Source organism: Tubulanus polymorphus, chromosome 7, assembly GCF_964204645.1.
Source record: "Tubulanus polymorphus chromosome 7, tnTubPoly1.2, whole genome shotgun sequence".
Taxonomy (NCBI): domain Eukaryota; kingdom Metazoa; phylum Nemertea; class Palaeonemertea; order Tubulaniformes; family Tubulanidae; genus Tubulanus; species Tubulanus polymorphus.
The window spans coordinates 15854316-15874500 of record NC_134031.1 but is presented as its reverse complement, the minus strand read 5'-3'; the positions used below and the strand labels follow the sequence as shown (position 1 = coordinate 15874500).

At 39.4% G+C, this 20185-nt stretch overlaps 2 protein-coding genes and 1 long non-coding RNA gene across 7 annotated transcripts; 2 read left to right on the top strand and 1 right to left on the bottom strand.

The window, feature by feature from the left end:
- Positions 1-217: 217 nt before the first annotated feature.
- LOC141908004 (uncharacterized) lies at positions 218-537 on the top strand. The gene is made up of 3 exons (XR_012619569.1): positions 218-288; positions 372-416; positions 496-537. It is a non-coding gene; the product is annotated as an uncharacterized LOC141908004 (long non-coding RNA).
- Positions 538-574: 37 nt separating this feature from the next.
- LOC141909200 (acetylcholine receptor subunit alpha-1-B-like) lies at positions 575-2583 on the top strand. Its single transcript, XM_074799586.1, has 4 exons — positions 575-605; positions 711-1246; positions 1547-1782; positions 2575-2583. The coding sequence occupies exons 1-4, from the start codon at positions 589-591 to the stop codon at positions 2581-2583; spliced, it is 798 nt and encodes a 265-aa protein (XP_074655687.1). The 5' UTR covers positions 575-588.
- Positions 2442-20150, bottom strand: LOC141908145 (rho guanine nucleotide exchange factor 10-like). Of its 5 annotated transcripts, XM_074798016.1 has the most exons (22): positions 20010-20150; positions 18881-19718; positions 14984-15189; positions 13777-13968; positions 13073-13150; positions 12807-12986; positions 12181-12300; positions 11900-11992; positions 11334-11555; positions 10703-10765; positions 9220-9311; positions 8680-8831; positions 8283-8392; positions 8084-8199; positions 7911-8008; positions 7712-7830; positions 7110-7372; positions 6676-6827; positions 6439-6581; positions 6297-6317; positions 5306-5486; positions 2442-4865 (listed from the first exon to the last, which is right to left on the bottom strand). In XM_074798016.1, the coding sequence occupies exons 2-22, from the start codon at positions 19653-19655 to the stop codon at positions 3532-3534; spliced, it is 4710 nt and encodes a 1569-aa protein (XP_074654117.1). In that variant the 5' UTR covers positions 19656-19718; positions 20010-20150; the 3' UTR covers positions 2442-3531. The 5 variants fall into 5 exon arrangements, with proteins under 5 accessions (XP_074654117.1, XP_074654119.1, XP_074654120.1 ...); XM_074798018.1 differs by lacking the exon at positions 6297-6317; XM_074798019.1 differs by lacking the exon at positions 10703-10765.
- Positions 20151-20185: the final 35 nt, after the last annotated feature.

Here is a 20185-nt window from a genome sequence, read left to right as displayed (position 1 = left end):
GTATGTTGCGGGTATTTTTCGTATTCCTCGGATCTGCGTTAACAGTTTTCTGCAAAGGTAATTTTTCCATTTCTTCTAAAGTGTGTATGTATCATGATTACGTCCCGATGGAAATGAGTCAAGCTTTTTCTATCAGATGCAGAGAGCGCGGCTGTTTTGACCGATGCGGAACGTTGTGTCGCTGACTTGATGGCAAAACCGAGGAGCGCGCTGGTCAGACCAGTTGTCAATCATACAGATGTGTTCGAAATAGGCATGAAACTTGGAATTGTGCAGTTGATCGAAGTCGTGAGTTGATGATTTCCCAGTTAATTCTATCGGTGTCGAATTGGGTCAGTTGGCTTCAAATATATCTAAATTGACTCTTCCAGAACGAACGAGAACAAACTGTTACAATAGGCGCCTACCTGGGAATGGTGAGATAGCCGAAGTTTCTAAACTTCCATTTTCTAAATCTTGATATATTTTTTTTCTTCCATTCGTTTCTAATTCCAGCACTGGATTGATAGAACCCTGGCGTGGAATACGTCACAATACGGCGGCGTCGATTACGTACATGTCTTCTTGAGGGACATTTGGGATCCTAACATGGTCGTACGACGCAGGTCGGACTGAGACTGACTTCTCATTGACAAATTTGAATACAACTGACAACACTGAACTGTATATTTTAATGTCGATTTCTACTTTATACAGCATGTATTTTTCAGCATTCCAATGACGACCCGATTGGAGGATAGTGACAATACCCGGGTACTGGTACGCTCGAACGGCAAAGTCGAATGGTATCCGCCTCTAAAACTGACGATGAGCACCGAGTTGGACATGACATATTTCCCGTTCGATTCCCACAACGTGACGATAGACTTCGACAGCTGGCTGTACGACGAGTATAAATTGAAACTGACGGCGCTGATGACACGTTTGGAGAAATCGGTTTTCGTGCCCAGTGAGGTTTGGAATTTGGAGGATACCTACGCGTATACGTCCACGCTAAACATTCCCGGTTATAATCAATGGAGCAGTTTCAAAGCGACGATCCTCATTTCGAGACGACCGAAATACTTCGTCGTGAATATCGTCGTGCCCCTCATCGCTTTATCGTTTCTGACGCACATGGTTTTCCTGCTTCCGACAGAATCGGGAGAAAAGATCTCGTTGAGTATCACGGTGCTAGTGACGTGTTCTGTGTTTCAACTGTTGCTAGCCGATAACATCCCCAAAACCTCGAAAACACCGATCATAGGTAATCATCGATAGTGAAAACTAATCATCGGAAACATTTTAAGAATTGAACACTTAATTCACACGATATTGTGCATGTATGCACGCACCATCGTTTTGAAATGTGCACTGGGGCCTGACACAATAAGTTTTTGACCCCACTATATCCTAGGTACTATATATAAAAAGTTAAAAAGATATAAAGATATACAAGTTTTTTATATATAATACCTAGGATATTGGGGTCAAAAACCTTTTGTGTCAGGCTTCTGTGGAAATGAGTAAAGTTTTTTCAATCTTTCACTAATTCGTCTATTTCCAGTGGTTTACCTCAGCTGCATGGTGATGATGTTGATTTTCTCGGTTGCTGTTTCTGTCTGCGTCATTCGTATCTTCTACAAAAACGACTACGCCGTTCCCGATTGGCTGCGAAAGTTTTCCGGCGTCATCGGTCCCATCGTCTGCGGCACCGGTTACAGAAAATCGTGTGAAGTGGTCGAAAAACCGGAGCAAGAGGAGATGATGCCCGAAAATCACGATTGGATCCGTGTCGCTAGGGTATTGGATCGATTTGCACTAATAATTTATTTTACCGTGTCTGTTTTACTGACTATAGGCTGTTTTTCTGCGATAGTGATACAATAAACAGCTTTAGTGACGTCACAGCGCGTAATTTTGGCTGTAAAGCGCAAGCGGCTGAGTCGGCTGACGGCCAGTATGCATGTGAACGATGTATGTGACGTCAGTCTAAAAATGTTACATTCTCAATTTTTCGAAGCTCTTCAAAAATACACAATTTCACTCTTATGTATCGACTTCTCTGGTGACTACTTAATTATTGTTTCTCAAAATATATTTGATTTCGATACCACTTTGTCTTGTTGTCGTTTCCGTAACTTTTGCGAACGTTCTTCACAGTAACCATGAGGCCCGGTTGCACAGTCGTCACTTCAGTCGTCGAGTGTATTGGTCTCAAATTGTAAGATTGGTTGTAGACCCAAGATGGTCTTAAAACATAACTGCGCAACTGGCCACTGGGTTCGGATGTCCAGAAGTCGATAGATTATTCCGTCAGTTCATAACAACTTTCCTGTAACAAGATAGCGAGGGTTGGGCGACGCTGCGCCTAAAAATCCACTGAAACAGTTCAAATCGCTAGAGAAATATCGAAGACAACACATTCATTGAATCACGTAGATTATGATATTCATTCTACATCTTAAATTATATTCAAATATATTCAAATTACAAAGACTTGTATAATGTTTAAATTATATAAATTACATATTTCAATATAATGTTTGTATATAAACTCTATAAATAAATAGACATATAACTTTTTTTGTGCAGTGGCAATAATTTCAAAAGATCGGACACTGGACTCGGTTAAGCAGGTTGCGACTAAGATTTGATTAAGCCGATTCAAATAACTAACAACTAAGGAGCATCGCTTCAAATCTAGCCTTTGCAGCACATAATTACAATAAACCTCAGCTTATTCGGACATGGTCGGACTTTTGACAAACTCGGACAAAAATGAAATCATTTTTCTGACATCCTAATGTATTTTCCTATCTTTACTCGAACCGATTTTGCCAATCCCAGTTTGTCCGAGATATGGCGCGATTTACCGTACTTCCAAAAAGAAAAATAAGAGTCCAATATGACCTGCGGTAACCTTAGAGATCAGCCATAGCAACTAAGTTTTGGCATCGAATAAAATTTCAATTTGTAATATATTCTAAATTAAAATTTTCAAACTTTGTCAATAATCAATAACACAGTACCACCAGTATCGGAATGGAGTGAATGAATTATCACATAAAATATTTGCAGATATTATGCATCGGAAAGCGAGGATCATACAGCGTTTAGCTGAATACAAGCAGTAGCCGGATCACAATATCACTTACGTTTAAACTATTCAATCGCATGAAATGAAAATCTTCTTTTTTAATCGGAAAGAAGCAGTTAATTTCTTCAAATCGAGCACCATTTACTGATGAATGGACAGAATTTCGATCATAGTCCAGCAATCACATTAATACATGAAACACCTATGTGTAATATATAGTAGCACCTATTCTACCGTGCAAAAACTAGTACTTACATAAAATACACATTGTCAATTTTCGATAATCGTTGTGGGGCCTAAAACGGGCTGCAGAATTCCGAAAATAAATGCATAAGTTAATCAATTAGAATTACGATCAAATTTGAAAAAAATCTTATTTAAAAAATTTGCCGATTCATCACTGCTGCCACTGCTTTTAGGGCCTTTGGAGACTTTTAGAGACCGGATCCGTTTTACGCGTGCATCGAACACTGCCACAGTAATATAAGAGGATCATCTTGTTTATACGATGAATTTGATTTGTCATGCTGTTTTTGTTGTTCGTCGACGTAACCTAAACCGCCGCTGATAACGATGAACGATTTCAAAACTGGCGATTTTTTACTACTGTTCGGGGCTTTGAATTTCTCTTGCTGCGGAGTTGTCGGTTTTTTCTTATCGCGTACATCTTCTTCAGCGGCGGCAACTACGTCTGAGCTACTAGGCATCGCCGGAAACGAAAACGGCCGTTCTAACGTCATCTGCCGTGGTTCACTCGGTTCGGCAGACGCATCGATCAAATTCGCCGGCGCGCTCATTCGTTTGTTCGGTTTATTAATCTCGAAATCGTCGTAAATCGGTTCCTCATCATCCTTCTCGTCGCCTTCGTCGCTGCTAGTCGTGATGTCGAAATCGGACAATCGTCCGCCCCTCGCGTCGTCGAAATTATAATCACCGTACACTCCCGCACAGAGATCGACTTCGTCTGTCGTTTCGGAGTCGTTACGTTGTTTCGTCAATGTCAACTTCTTATGTTTTTGTAATCGATCTTTACCGTATTCGATCATGTCCGACGAATCGGCGACTAATGAAACGTAGGTATTTTCTTCCTTATCGTGACTGTCCGATTTCGTAATAAACTCTCGTTTTCCCGCCGCTGCTCCAGCGATCGGAGTCCGTTTCAAAACGTCCTCGAATTCCTTAACGCATTTTTCCGACATGAGGTTCGCGTAGAGTTTCTGAATGTCTTCTTCGCTGTATTCGTTTTCGTGTTTATCTAAATCCAACAGATTTCCCATCGACTTCGATTTCTGGCTGTACTTCAGAAGCGAAGTCGGCGGCGACGCATCCGCGACGCAAGAGTTAACGCGACTCAGGTTATTCGTCGTCGTCGTCGTCGTCGGGCCTTCGGATGCGCGGCGCATCGTTTTCGATCGGTTTTTCCACGCGGCCGACAATCGAAATTTACCCTTGAACGACGCTTGGAAAATACCGCGTTTCAAAGTGGGAGCGTCGACTTCATCGACCGACGTTGATTTCTCGTCGGACGAGGGAGACTTGTCGACTTTCTCGAGAAGTTCTTTCACCATCAGCGGTTTCATCGTCGTTTGCTGTTTAAGCGTCGGTATTATGAACGTAACCGGTCCGTCGTGTTTGTGTCGAGACAGTTTCGGACGTCCGTTAACGAGCGGCACCCCTTCCAGACGCGGCAACGGTAGCGTAAGAATGTGTCCGGAATTCGTTCCGATCCACAACCAACCCCGACTCGCCACGAGAGCCGTTATCATCACATCGCTGACCGACGATTCTAAAATGATGAAATAAACAAATATTGAGACATATTTTCCTGACTCGCCTCTTCCTAAAATACGGTTCACACAGCTACATGAATTCATTAAGTTTTTCCAAAGTAATTCCTAGGAGCTTTCGATTGGGCCTTTGTAAAAATGAACAGATCCCATCCCCGATCCTATTACATGGATTTCAACATTTTAATCGTGACTGGTTGATAAAGGTGATTATCAAGAAAAGTTACTGAAGAAAGTTACCCTTGGTTAATTTTAGGTGAAGTGTGTAAAATTAATTGCCCAAATATTTCCTGGATCAGAAGAAAATGTAAAAATTTCCCAAATATTTCTAAAATGGAAAGTATCATTTCTTAGGTTTTTCCTGATTTCCCCATACTGCGGGAACCATGCTATTAGGGAACATTTTCATCCATTACAATCAAATCTGAATACAACTTACTGAGTTGATTCTGTGGAACTGCTGAAGCGATGTTGATGTCTTTCAGTAGTCTGAACGTTTCTATGTGATACAAATGAAGGACTGCTTTATTTTTGAAAGCGACCCACAATCCAACACCGGCGCGTACGGTGTGCGTAATCACCGGTTTCCGCCCTTCCAACGGCGCTATTTCATAAATCAACTGAAAAATGAGAGTAGAAAACGTTTCTTCACTATATTTACCTTTAAGAGTGTTAATATACTGAGAAAATTTTCCAGAGTTGTTAAGTTAAGAGCATCAGTACAGAACTTCACATAGAAGCCAATGAATTTGCAGAAGCACTTTTTCCAAATACAAATTTCATACATCTTTATACAACTATTCATTACATTGTCTTTAACATAGCCCGAGTTATAACTGAAGCAGATAACCATTGGTGAAAAACTCTTCCGCGTTGTAACAATATATAGAGAATCCAACACCAATAAAACCAGAAAAATGAAGTTTGAAAAGTTTCCTTCCAGCTAAAAATTCATTGGTTCAACATTTTGACTATAACCTAATAGTCATCTTCTGCAAGGTATCATCTTCATTCCTGAAGATGACTATCAGGTTCCAGTCGAAACAATAAATTGAATCAATAAATTACTAACTTGAAGAAAACTTTTAGGACTTCATCACTATCGTTTTTTTAGTGAGGGATTCTCTATATACCGAAGCAGACTCAAGTAGTTAGCTCAAATAATGAAGAAAACTAAGCAAGCAAGTTAGCAAATATGTCAGGAGCTATCTAAGATGGTTATTCATGAATGACATGAACGTGTTTTCCACGTTTAAACAAACCCAAAATTGTTTATCAACTAGATATAATTGAACGCGTTAAATATGCAATAGACCAGAAAGTTAAGGAACTGCTAAGACGCATGAATCTATATCATTGAAAATGAAACCATGAATTTGTCTGTTATATTTATCTCCATATCTACCTTTTTAATTCATCACTATATTTACCTTTAAACGAACTAATTTTTTCTGAAAGCCCCAAATTATTCAATCACATTACAGAACATGAGAACGTATTACGGAACGTTGCATTTTTGGCGGTCAAGAAAATGAATTTTCTAATTTCGATTCTCGTTTAAGAAAGTTTTACCTCTTCTTCGAGGGTGTCTGTATCATATACGAATATCTTGTTCCTACACGCGCACCAAATCGTCCAATCAATCGGCAGCAGACTGCTCACCGGAGCGGAACTCAGGTGGAAAGAGACAATTTCGGTTCCACTCCATCCGCCGTCTGAAAATAAACAAACCTCACACATTATTCGTACTTCACGACTCGACTACGACCAAAAAAATGTTGGAATTTATATAAATTTTTCATGACAAACCTTCGTTTCTGCCGATTACCGAGACGTCGCCGCAGTCTAGACCGGCGAATACAGAATCGTTGAGATAACGTAAACTGACGACTCCACTTTTTAGAGACAGGGATAGTAATACTTCGCCGCGTGTAAATCCGTGTAAATCGTGCACTTGGATTCTAAAAAAAGAAACATCAGAAGAAAAGAATTTAGACGCGGAGAATTATAGGTAATTAAGTAAGATTTTAATCCACTACCGGCAAATGGAGAAGATTGAAAACTTTAATAAACTGACACCACGTTTTTGACTCTCTGGAGACCGTCACCAGGTGGAGAGTCCGAAATGTTAGGTCTTTTTAATTCTTGATAAATAGATTTCGTTTCTTGTTTGTATACAGCAGGTTTCGATCTTATTGAGAAACAACAAGATATCACAGTCACTCAGCCCGTTGAACGCTCACCTTCCCGAACTCGTACCCATCCAGATAGTTTCACGTCGGAATTTCAGCGTATCGAACTCGTCACCGCAGCCGGGAACGAGTTCCACGCACGAGACGGCCGCTTTGCAGACGTTGAACGATTCGGTCACGTGGAACCGTTCCTGATCTAGCATGACAATACTGACCGAGCTACGATTACGTTCACCACCGCACAGCCAGATGTGCTGCAGCGGGTGACCGTTCGGGTGGTAACTAGGCAGCGTAAACGGTATTCCACAAACAACCTGATAAAATATAGAAGACAGGTGACGAAAGAAGTTCATTAAACAATTCACAGGACATAGAATATAAAATCCCACAATAAGAAACAAAAGATAGAGTCTGAAAAAGTTTGCATGAGCTATACTTTATTGATCATTTCAGTAATACTGAAGATGAATTGCCAAAGATGATTCTTAGGATATATTGGAAATGTTCAACAAACTACTAGCTCAAGGAAACTTTTTCAGGCTCTATTTCTTCATTCTCATTGTGAGATTTCATACCATTGTCACAAGACAAACTGAGTGTTTCATCAATGGTTGATTTACAGGACCACATGAAACTTGAATTAATTCGCTCACCCTGTCCATTTGTTGAGTAATGTCTATACCCATAGGTTTTATGAATAAAGGTAGCTGACCCCAATGTTCGTGTTCGTTAGCTTCGATCGCTTCCAACCAGCCGGGACAATTTCTCTCATCTGCAGGTAATAAAATGACAGCTATCATAAGCACTGGCTTCCTTTATTGCAAAGGGAATCAGGAATAATATATTTCGTACCTGCGATTAGTTTGGCAGTTTTCAGATCCGATAACCAGCTTTGTTTCACTTCTGCGTTGTCCATATTCATGAGGAATTTAGCATTTTTACCATTTTTCCTGAACATAATCATGAAATTATTATATGACATTTAAACAAATTGGACTTTCAACACAGCTAATATTGCTACTCACTTCCGAATGATAAGCTGTAATGCAGAACTGTCATAAGTGCGCAAGTGTTCATCCAACTTTTGTATTTCCATCTGAATTTGTTTCGACATTTCTTCGAGAATGACGTCGTTTAGTTTCTATACAATGAACACGAATTAGTTGAGCGAATCATTTTCGAGTAAAAAATGATCACAGAAACGTTGTGTCGTTTAGAACTTACTTCATACTGACATTTGAGCGACGTCGCCATCGAGCTGATCTGACCGATGACCGTAAAATCATGTAACAGATTGTCTAATTGCTGATAGAGTTCGCTTTCATCTTTTTTCCCTAATAAATAGATTTTCGCATAAAATTTCAATGAACTTATAACATCGAATTTCGAATCTCCGTTTGGAGATTTGAGTGCAACGAGTGTAAGTCCGGAGTGGTAAGCAATTGAGAGAATCTGGAATCCCGTGGCTGGTTCACACTAAGTGATCATAGACTGGACCTTAGTCTAAGCCATGACTAGAACTAACGCCTGAAATTACTTTCCTTTATATCTCAATATTCTGATAGTCACTACTTAGGTGACAGATGTCACCATTTCAACAAAATGGACCTCTTGTACGTACTTGGTCTAGCAGATGAGATCGTGATACGACCAGGCTGACCGCTCAGAGAGACCTTCGTGTCGGGAGTGATGACCGTGTCCCGCACTTCGACCAAACGCAACGGAATCATACGTTTCATGTGAAACTTCTCAACGGTGCCGTAATCTGCCTCCCTGCAAATCAATAATCGCCATCAAATACAGTAAGCCAAGTAGCTAGGCGAGGGTTACCAGGGAAGCCACTTCAATTTGACTTCTATTTCCCTGACTTTTCTGTGACTATATACCCTGACATGCACGTTGTTTCCCCTGACTTGATCTGCTATAAGAATCCATTCAATAAACACAGTCAAATACGTAAGACATAGACGAAAACTGTTTGACTTTACGCGCGATCTAGCAATCTCAACAATTTTCCACGACTTTTTCCTGATTTTTAGCTTTTTACATTTTACTTTTTGACTATTCCCTGACTTTTCCCTGATTTCCTGGTACACAAGTGGTCACCCTGTTTACTATTGTGAAACAATGTTTCTTCTTCAACGGTGAAATCGATACTTACTTGTTGTGAACGCAAACGACGACCAGAGAATTGTTCAACGTAAACAGCCGTCTGCCTTTCGTCTGAACTAAACTGTTGCGATCGTTGTAAATCTGACGAGAAATGAAACGAAACTGATATGAGTTAAACACATCGAGGAATGGTCTACAAGAAATTCGGACCGATGAATGCGTCTTGAAATAGGCACAGAGGATATAGTGATAAATACGGAGTGAAAATTAAATATTTTATAAGAATGATAGTTGTGTTAGCTTCTCATTGGATTTTGTAGTAATTGCATTTATGTTAGTTTTACAAAATTTTTGCTCTACTTCAATTATGAATAAACCAAGACCAGGCATTGTTTACGAACTATAGTTTTAGACAAAAGGCAGCGATGATGAGCGGGGTTAGTTTAGAGTGAGCAATGACTGGCTTCACAAAGATACCTTGATCATCAATAAGCACACAAAATTATACAATGTTTGAAGGTTAGGCTGTTTGTGTGAAAGCAGTCCCTGTGTAAGTTGTATATCTAAAATATTAGGGATTATTAAGCTAAAAATATGAAGTGCACTACTTGGAGAAAATGGAACATTTTCAAAAAAGCACAAATACGGAACAACACCCGAAATCTAAAAAAATATGAACCTTGTTAGAATGAATATTCTGAAAAATCTGAGTCAACATTGACCGATATCGAAATAAAGAAAAAATTAAAAACGAAATTCTACCAGAAAAAGCTATCCATGAAATTGTTGAACACGAAAATAAGAAAATATGTCATATCACTACAAGAAATATACCACCAATGACAGCCATACACCATGCAGATAGGGTGCACAAATATAGATCGGGTTTTGATTATTCTACACAGAATGTACCTACCATCCGCGATATAAGAAGTGCTGCATTGAAAATAATTCCATATCATTAGAAACGTTATGCTTTTTATTAAAACGAGGATGCTGAAAGTTAAAACGATTATAAAGTGTATCGATTTTCCACCACCGAAACAGGCTAGGGTATTATGATACATCGTCTGCCTAGGAATAATCAAGTGAAGGCTTCATTTTCCAGAATTTAAAATTTGTCAAGCGCGTTTTTTCTGAAATGGTCATATATGTACTCACTACGATTAGTATTTCAAGTATACTTGAGATATAGATTTCCTAGAATATATCATCGTCAATTGATTACTCAAAAATAACTTTTAACCGAGTCTGGATTGTCCACGGCTGGTATCAGGCCGAATCAGGATGCATTTGAAGAAATACTTTAGCAGAAAATGAAGGGCTGACCAATGTCGATAGAAGGCAAAGAGGGGAGAGAGAGCATGCGTATCGCCATGCCACTTCGAAGTCAATTCATCAGCTCATTTTGTAGTAAAGGTTTCTACTAAAAGTTAATGTTTTTTTTTTTAGAATATACTAGTGTTATAAGTATAATTTTGAGCCCAGTTAGAAGATATTTGAGAAAGTGCCAGTAACGATGGTGTACCCACTTTTTTCATGACTTGAGGTAAACTTGACCGCCTTTTCTTTGGATATTCTTGAGCAGGTAATGCCTGTAATATTGAATGTCTAGTAGTGTTTGTGTGGGAATGAATTGTTTTGGACCCGTGAACAATAACTGAACGAAATAATCTGACACTAAAGCTCGTTTTTATCCAATAGCATGAAATTGAATCTGTACCTTCAGAAAGCACAAATTCTAGCGTTCTGAACTGCTGTTGTTAAAATTCTACATGGTGGCCACTTTCCATCAAATAACAAATACCCTGAGTCTTCCATGTGATTTGATTGAATTTCTTGGTAAGAAGTGTTAATTCTATCATTTTTCATGAATTGTGTATTGATAAAGAAATGCGTGGTCAATAACTAATCTAAATTCCCCAAGTTTTCCAGGTTTTTTTGCGAAATTTGTCAAATTCCCTAATTTTTCTAAATTTTTCTGATTCCCCAAGGTTTTCCAGGTCAGTAGCCACCCTGTTCTAAGCTAGTCTACAGCCTGTTTATTTCGGCAATTTGAGAGACTAGTTCTTTTCACAATTCCAGGTGATCATTTGCTAGAGGAATCACCTATAATCATTTCAAGCCGAGAAGCAGTTCTTTTTCAAACGCGCTTCCACTTACAGTTTCTACGACGTCGTCTTGCCGAATGACGTGTAAATTCGGGCTGTTCAGTTTCTGCACGAACTTCACGTTGAGTTGTTTGAGTAATTTATTCGCCGCGTGGCGTTGCTCGCTTTCTCGTTTACGATCGTTTAGTTTATGGGCCAGATTCTCCAGTACGGTCAACGCCAGTTGTAACGGCAGTCGATCGGCGTGTTCTTTGTCGGTATTTTTAAGCAAATCCTACGAAAAGAATACAGGAAAAGTAGCCGCAAACCCGCAAAATCTGGGTTCTTATAAATTAGGGTATCCAAAATTCTCTGAAATTTCCCTGACCCTCGACCAAAAATTCCCAGATTAGATTACAAGGCAAGACTGTTTCTTCTAAATAGGTTCCTCTTGTATCACTCATCACTAACACGAACAAGATACGGCACAAAAAATTAATTTCTTAAGCTTCAAATCCTGAATTTTCCTTGATTTTCAAGAAAAGGACGAGAATTATCTGATTTCCCTGAACTGTAAGAACGCTCGACCCGACCCCCCTCCCTGATGGATGCGTCCATTAGCCTATTGAAATTGCTTACCTGCAATATCAGGATAAATTGCGGAAATCTTTGCACTGGTTTCACCATCAGACCAAATAGCGATAACTTGTCCGGACTTTTGGCTTGACATTGCTGAAAAGATACAGAAGAACCCCAATAATTAATAATCCTTGAAAAGTGAAACATTAACATAACTTTGACTATTCATTTCTCGTGAAACAAACTTGCAAATAGCTTTCAACCCGTGTAAGTCTGGGCTACTGTAACTTCACCCTAACAATGCATATTAGCATAGTTCTTATTTAGATCGAGTCACTTACATTCATAAATTCGGCGAACCTGGTTCCTTGTTTGCTGCAGCACGACTTCGCCGTTTCCATCGCTTGCGAAAAATTATTCACGAAATCGCTGTAAATGTCGAAAACCATCGACTTCGAAAACTGAAAATTTGTTGAAAATTTCATAACGAACTGGATTTCACAGTAAATAACAGTTTATGATGATAACTGACATCTATATAGAATCCTATTCAATACAGTTCAAATGGACTCATTCTTTGTTTTTTCTTAATGGTATCATTCGTTTCATAGCCCATCTATTTCATAGACCGAATCAGTCATCTGTCCCTGCCTGGGGAGATGTAACACCAGGACCCAGTTCCACAGTTGTGAGTTTAAGTTGACTCTGTAAGTTGAAATCAGTTCATTTTCAATAAGTTAACTCTTGAGTTGAATCTTAACTCAGAACTGTGGAACTGGGTCCAGAGCTGTTACTAAGCACTCAGGAGTTATCTATAAGTCTACGTAGGTATCTATTTGCTCCTCAGTAGGCAATGTGAATAGGCGTCTTGCCCGAGTGTAATAGAGTTTGAACCCACAACCCGGCTAACCCTAAACCAGAGTTGAAAGCTCTAACCACTCACCCACACTGCTCCTATAAAACTTACCGACGCCGTGAAACAATCGCCGATCTTCTGCTCGGTGTCCCAGTGAGCGACGACCTCGGATAAAGCGATTTGAAACATCGAGTGACAATGCAAGATATCTCTGAGTTTATGAAATATCACTTTAACCTTCGATCTACGCAGAATCGGCGGGTTACTCTCCAATAGAGGGCGCTCATAGTCCTGATGATGATAAAAGATGAGAACGTTCGTTAAAATTAATCAGTGAACGAAATTGATTTCCAAAAAATCAAGTAAGACGACGAGACCTGCACGAGTCTGTGTAAAGTTTCCATATATGAATTTTCGCTTTCAACGATTGAATTCACGATGTATCGTCGCTTCATCTGAAGATAACAAATATTAGATACTGTATATACAGTTCAGCACGTTCACTCAATTAACACTGAATTCAGTTAAAACTCTTTCAGTGCCGACTAATTAATACTTGAAAATGCTGGAGATTGTTTGAAAATTTCTAAAGATTCCACCCCAGTGAAATAACAGGCATAACAATTCAGTGTGTCTACACCGGGGTGCGGTGTATCATTAGTTACTAATATTTCACTATGTTTGACGGATGCTGCCATCTTTTAGTGGAGATAAAAACTACTAACAATGTCAATACACCGCAATGCGGTGTACTAGCAAAGTCCAACACCAATTTATACACAGCCCTGAGATGTAGACATACTGAAAGGGTTAATTCCCAGAGGCAGGTTTTATAGACTGGTATTACCTTTAACCCGGGAGGTTAACTCAATTCATTTTCAATTGAGTCAACCCCTGGGTTAAAGTTCATACCAGTCTCTAAAACCGGGCCCTGGTTAACATAAATAAACCATCATCACGCCAAGAAAATTTCACCCGGCCGAGGCAGGAATGAAATCTGTGATTAATTAGAGAGCATAGAAGTTAACCGAATCAAATATGTGGCCATAAAGATTGAAAAATATGGAGAGAATTGTCATACCTGATCAGCAGTAAGACCATCAGGCATCGGAGGTAGAGCTGGCGGTGGATGTTTATCGTTATTAACAAACACTGGCATATAAAGTTGATCCTTATTATCGTCGTCACTCGTTTCCTCATCGCTAGAACTGTGTTTGCTCAAACTCAAATGATGTTTGATTTTGGTCAACACGTTCGAGGTGGACGTAGGAGTCTGTAAATTAGAAACGAATCTCGATATACATGTCGCAATAGTTCATCCTTAATTCAAATAAAGCTTAAATTGTTTTTCTTTAAATTCACTTCTTTAAGATCTGATCTTACACCAACTTAAGTTATTAGTAGGTTAACCCTCTTTCACCCAGTAATTCTTGCTTTTTCGAATTCGACAGAGAATTCTTGGTCCGGTTGCATCACAGTTGTTAACCATTCAAATTCCATTACGACAATATCCGTTATTTATACGGTCAAATAACAGGATACATGTAGTGTTTACAAACAGTTTCAGCTGACTCAGAAACACATTCCCCAAATCCGGGTTCTTCATACCCCAGCTACACTGAAGCACTTAAACCATCAGGGAATCCCTTGACTTTCTCTTGGCCAACAATTCCCAGATTAAATTATAAGATATCCTCAGTGCCCCCCCCCCCCCATTTCATCTCAAGAGGCTTCTTGTGCAACTACTGATCACCAGCAAGGTGATGAGGCAATGAAATTAGAAATAACATGATTTTCAGGAAGAAAATCAGAATTGCCTGATTTTCTCTTCATGGAAAAATAAATCCCCTGGGGCCAGTTGCATAGTCATGGCTTAAGTTCAAAAGTAGTCTTAAATAAGACTGGTCTTCCGAGGTTGTTAGATTAGCTATAGAACTACGTTGGTCTTAGAGTGGTCTTAAGTCTAAGCCATGACTATGCAGCCGGCCACTGGGCCCTGTTCTACAGTCGAGACTTAAGTCCAAAAGTGGTGTTAAATCTTAAGACTGGTCTTAAGTTGTTAAATTATCTGTAGAACTTTGATGATTTTAGACTGTTCTTAGTTCCATGTTCCCGGTGCCGGTTCCATAGTCAGGGAGGTTTAGACTCAAGACAGACCTAAGACCAACTTAGCTCTATAGCCAATCGAAACTAAAGACCAGTCTTAACATTTAAAACTTCTTTTAGTCTTTAGTCTCGACTACGCAACCGGCCCCTGATCTGTAAGAATCCTCCCGTGTAAAACTCACCTGTCCCAGCGTACTGCTCGCTATCGACGATTCTAACTGATTCACCGATTCTCTCGACGCCGCCGCCTTCATTTTCATTGTATCTTTCCGACGTAGATTCTGCTCGTATTCTAACGTCGTCTCGAACTCGTGCGAACCCCAGCTTCCGCCGGAGTCCGAATATTCGTTTTTGTCGGGCGGCAGAAACGGCTCGTAGTATTCATCGTCTGCAACGAAAAATTCGAAGAATAATTACCTCCGAATCTCGATTCAAATAATTGACGAAGCCCCCAAAATCAAAACGTGATATATCCAGATTGTAGATTTTAGGGTCGCCAGTAAGAAGGCCTACTACAGTTGACTCCGCCTTGCTCTTTACCGATAGATTTTGAATGCTCTAAAAGTTATTTGGAAAAAACCTTCTATTTCCCTGATTCTCAATTCGGTGAAAAAGTCCCAACGCTACTGTATAGCAAGTCGACTGTAGTACATACGTGAAAAATACAAGAAATAATCCTGAACATTTTTTGGAAATAAATTCACACTTCATTTCCACTAGATCGATCAGCAGAGAAGCAGAGTTTACTGCGCAAAAAGCAAAAATCAAAGTTATCCACATTAGACGTACACCACACAGTTGGCTTCATCAGTGAGTAGAACATCTCGCGGCATAAAATTCACAGCACAAAATCAGCCGTCCGACCTACTGCTGTACGGGTTTGCCGATAACAGGAAACCCCACTTAAAATAATATATGAACAAACACGGGTGTAATTAATCTTCATTATTTGTTAATATAATAATAATAATAATAATAATAATAATAATAATAATAATAATAAAAATAATAACAATAATAATAATATTGTTGGTTTACGTTAGAACACGAATCTAGCCATTGAAGACTCCCGGCCCAAGCTGCCCAGTCATGATTCATAAGGTCCGATTATGGAGTCTAAAACTAAATTAGGCCCTCTTATTACCGGTATCTACAAATACTATATTATATCACTAAGCGCATAGATACAACAAAGGATTTCATAGAATTTTCATAACTTCTGCTGAGACCGGACACACAATGACCTTGCTAATTATTTTCCAATCTATAGAGCTCTAAAAGCGTTATTCGGTCAAAATAATGCGAAGAAATTATCGTCGCAGACATGGTCAAGATTTCTCGAAAAACTGCGCGATTTATCAAAATCTATCAAATAAGGATTCTTCGCCTATGTTTTGAGAAAAAACTTACCACCGAATACAAATATTTCACAAGATGTCCGTTCAGACACAGTGTTTCTAATGAACTAATACGGTGTTAGTATTTATTAGGCCTAAGATTTGCTAGCGTAAAGAGCGCGGACTATAGTCCATGGTAAGAGTATATGCGCGAATAATTACTGCATCTCATATCAAATAACCACAGAAAGTATATAGAAAGTATGTACAGAGACAGAATGGAATAATCAGGGTATTATAACATACTGATACACATTAGCAACGCAATCAAAATGTTATAACAGAAATACAATCCGTATACAATACGCCGCAGTGTAGAAGTGTTTTATGAACTGACGAGCGACAAAAAGCGACAAAATGTCTTCATCATATCGTATATTCTGCTGTATTAGTATAGTTAACTGTAGCAGAAATGACGAAGCCTAAAAAGAAAGCAAAATAACCATCAATCGAAAATTGATTGTATCTAAATGAAACTTATACAAGGTTTCCAGTTGGTAAGGCCAGGGTTAAAAGAAGTACTAAAGAGGACGACTTTTTTGGCATTAGACCCGAAAGGAAGGACTTCTCGACTGAGAAAGAAGTACCACTTATCAGGAAACATTTTCGCAATTTTCTTGTCTCCATCAATCTTACTGACAATTGAATTAACAGGCCTAAATGATAAAATAATACAACGGTTGAATTCGCGACAAAATTACACGCGAAATATACGTAAGAATTTTACGTGAGAGTATATGCGCGAATAATTACTGCATCTCATATCAAATAACCACAGAAAGTATATAGAAAGTATGTACAGAGACAGAATGGAATAATCAGGGCCTAAATGATAAACAGGCCTAAATGATAAAATAATACAACGGTTGAATTCGCGACAAAATTACACGCGAAATATACGTAAGAATTTTACTGTCAAACAGAAGGACACAAAGATGATGTTTGTCCAAGCTTTTTTCAAAAGAAGGACTGCTGGAAACCCTGTAATAAGAGCATCAAATGCAATATTTTTTATGGTTAAATCATGGTTAGCTATAATAAAGTAATGTATAAATGAATTAACGGAACAAGTTCATACGCGTGTGTCGAAAAAGTTACATGCTTTGCGTCAAAAAGGTTTCCTCTGAAATGGCCAATTGTCTAAATTGAGCTTAACCACTCTTAATAGATGGTAAGTGTTGTTTTTTTTTTGATAAACAGGTCAGGGAGTTCAGCACCAACTGGACCATATTTAGTCTAGACGAAATCAGCAAAAATTGTTGAAAGAGCTGATAAGCAGTAATTTCTATGAATATTTGTTAGGCAGGCCTGAATAAATTCAGGATATAGATAATCTTGGTAATGTAGATTGTTGATTGTAGCTTGTAGATTGAACTTACTGTTAAACTCAGCGAAAAGAATATCAGACTGAAATTTATCTAAAAGTTTATCAAAATTGGGACGAACTGTTATTGTCTGTAAGTGCTTTCAATCTAAACACGCAATCGCAGAAAATGACGTCCTATTCGAAATCATACTTAAACTAAGTCTGTCATTCTTAGAACCTTTACAGAAAAATGGTTAGAATGGCGTTAGTCGATACGAAAAAAGAATTAACCGGAAACTCATTACCAGGATGTTGCATGTTTCGCGCGTTCCAGCATCGAAGACGCTTACCGTAAATCATGTAATCATCAGCCTGATCCGACAAGTCTCCTATCATTCAAAAACACATAACAATTTTACAGTCACATTGACGACGATGACGTTGCCAGATTATTCGACAAGCTCCTAAGTTTTGCGGAGACCGCCCAACAAAAAAGAAGAAAAATTGCTCTCAACGTTTTAGGTTGAATACTTGTTTTGATTGTGGGTTTTTGCTTACTTCCTCTATACCGGTTTCGATACTGCTATAAGTCTAAAGCTAATCTCTAATATTCTCTATTTTCGATGAAACAAATTCAATTCGATGAAGCCTAATTACCGGGTTTATTCGATAGCCGGAATTAGCATCCTTCATTTCAATGTTCTATGAAGGAACTAGGAAGTTTACGGGATGATCATTTGACTAATTCAAGTGGGATCTTTTTGGACTGTAGAGTATTAAAACTATAAGAGTAACAGAAGATGCTATAATATAGGCCTACTTCATATTGGCCTACCAGGGACTACAGAGCGAACAATCGGAACCGGACAATAAATGATACACGACTGAATGAAAGTTTTCTTCAGCCAACAATATTCATTCTCGACATTCTGATTAGCCTGTATCCTAAAAGTCATCTTCACGAATTCGAAATTCCTGAAGACGACTTGTCGTACATAAGCCAGAGTTGAAATTTCGAAAAAAAAATATAAGCTCAACGATACATTTCGGACTCTTTCTTATAATTGGATTTTAGATCTGCATCGTCCCAAAATGGAATGAGTGCAGTATTCTCCACAACAGGTTTTAGAGGCACGGCCACCACTTTCATTTTTACATACAACCCTCCCAACCCTCTGAAAACCAGCCACCACTTAAAAAATATCTGCTGCCCCTACATGAAGATTACACGAAAAATCTAGCTGTAGCTTCTGTATTTTCTTTGAGGGATCGAAAGCTTTGCAATCGTACGCTTAACAATGAATGCAGCCCCTTAAGATTCCAGCATATGGAGAACACTGAGGGTGTACTGTGCGATAGAAGTTTAACGAACTTACCCAACAATTCTTGCGGTCCGTCAACGACTTCGTGATACTTCCCCGACTCGGTCATATACGTGCCCGGCTCGAGACCGGTGCTATAAATCTGATGAGCTAATTCCTCTCGAGCGACACCGGTCAGAGACAGTCGAGCGTACTCCGAATTCGCGTCGATCTCTTCGTAAATCCCCGACGCGCCGTCCAAACTCCCGGACGCGGCGTTCTTTAAATCCTCTTCTTTCGATTTAATAACGCCTTCTAATTCGTAAATCAACTCCGCCGATTCCTCGGACGCCGGATGCTTCATCTTGTTATCGGTAACACCACCGCGCCGCACGTCCACGCCCTCCGCTTGGAACGAAACCTTCCCGAAAACCGATGACGTTTGCCCTCCCCCGATCAACTGTTTCCCCAATTTCTCATTATGCTTCTCGATGAATTTATAATCCGCTTTGTTGCCGTTGAGTTTCCCCGGCGACCGCCGCCCGCTACCGATGGATCCTGTATCGCTCGGTAACGTCTCAGCGCTGCCGCCGAGAGCATCGCTGATCAAACCGTCGCTGTATAATTCACCTACGCTTCCGCTTGAACTTTCCTGACTGAGTTTTTGGCTCCGATCCGAAAGATTTCCTCCGCCTCCTCCGCTCTTCTGGCTACCGCGACTGCTCGGTCGCGGATCTTGTTGAGAATTTCTCGGGCTTTTTCCCGCGCTGGAGATGCAATCAACATAGTCATCATCGGAGTCGGAGTGCGAATTCGACACTTCAAGAATAGGTCCGAGAGGTGCAGCCATACAGACAGATATTTGACTTGTAAATCCTTCTTCGGCTTCCGTTTAGAAGGTAGAGTCCCAAATCTAAAAGTCGAGATGAGATGCAAAAAGTAAAACCATCGTAAATAAGACAAAACCAAAAGCATTCAAAAAAGTTTTAAAAATTATCAGAATGTCAGATTCAGCCACAGGGGCTCGTATCAGAGTTGCAGATTAAAGTAAAAACGATAATCTCTTAATCCAATGTCTATAGTAAGCCTATAATAACTATACTAGACATTGGATTAACAGATTATCGTTTTTACATTTATCTACAACTCTGATACGAGCCCCTGTGGATACAGTCCTCCAACAGATTTTGACTGCACCCTGTACCTGTACCAGTTACCACCACAACCAAAACGGCAAAAGGACAGTCTGGCAGCTAAAACCTTTTCCAGTTTTAATGAATTAATGGATCTTAAAAATTAACTGTCATTGCGATTAAATCAAGATAATTCCATGATGTTTTAATTTAATTTGCGCGTCTCCCACTAAAACCCGGAAGTGAA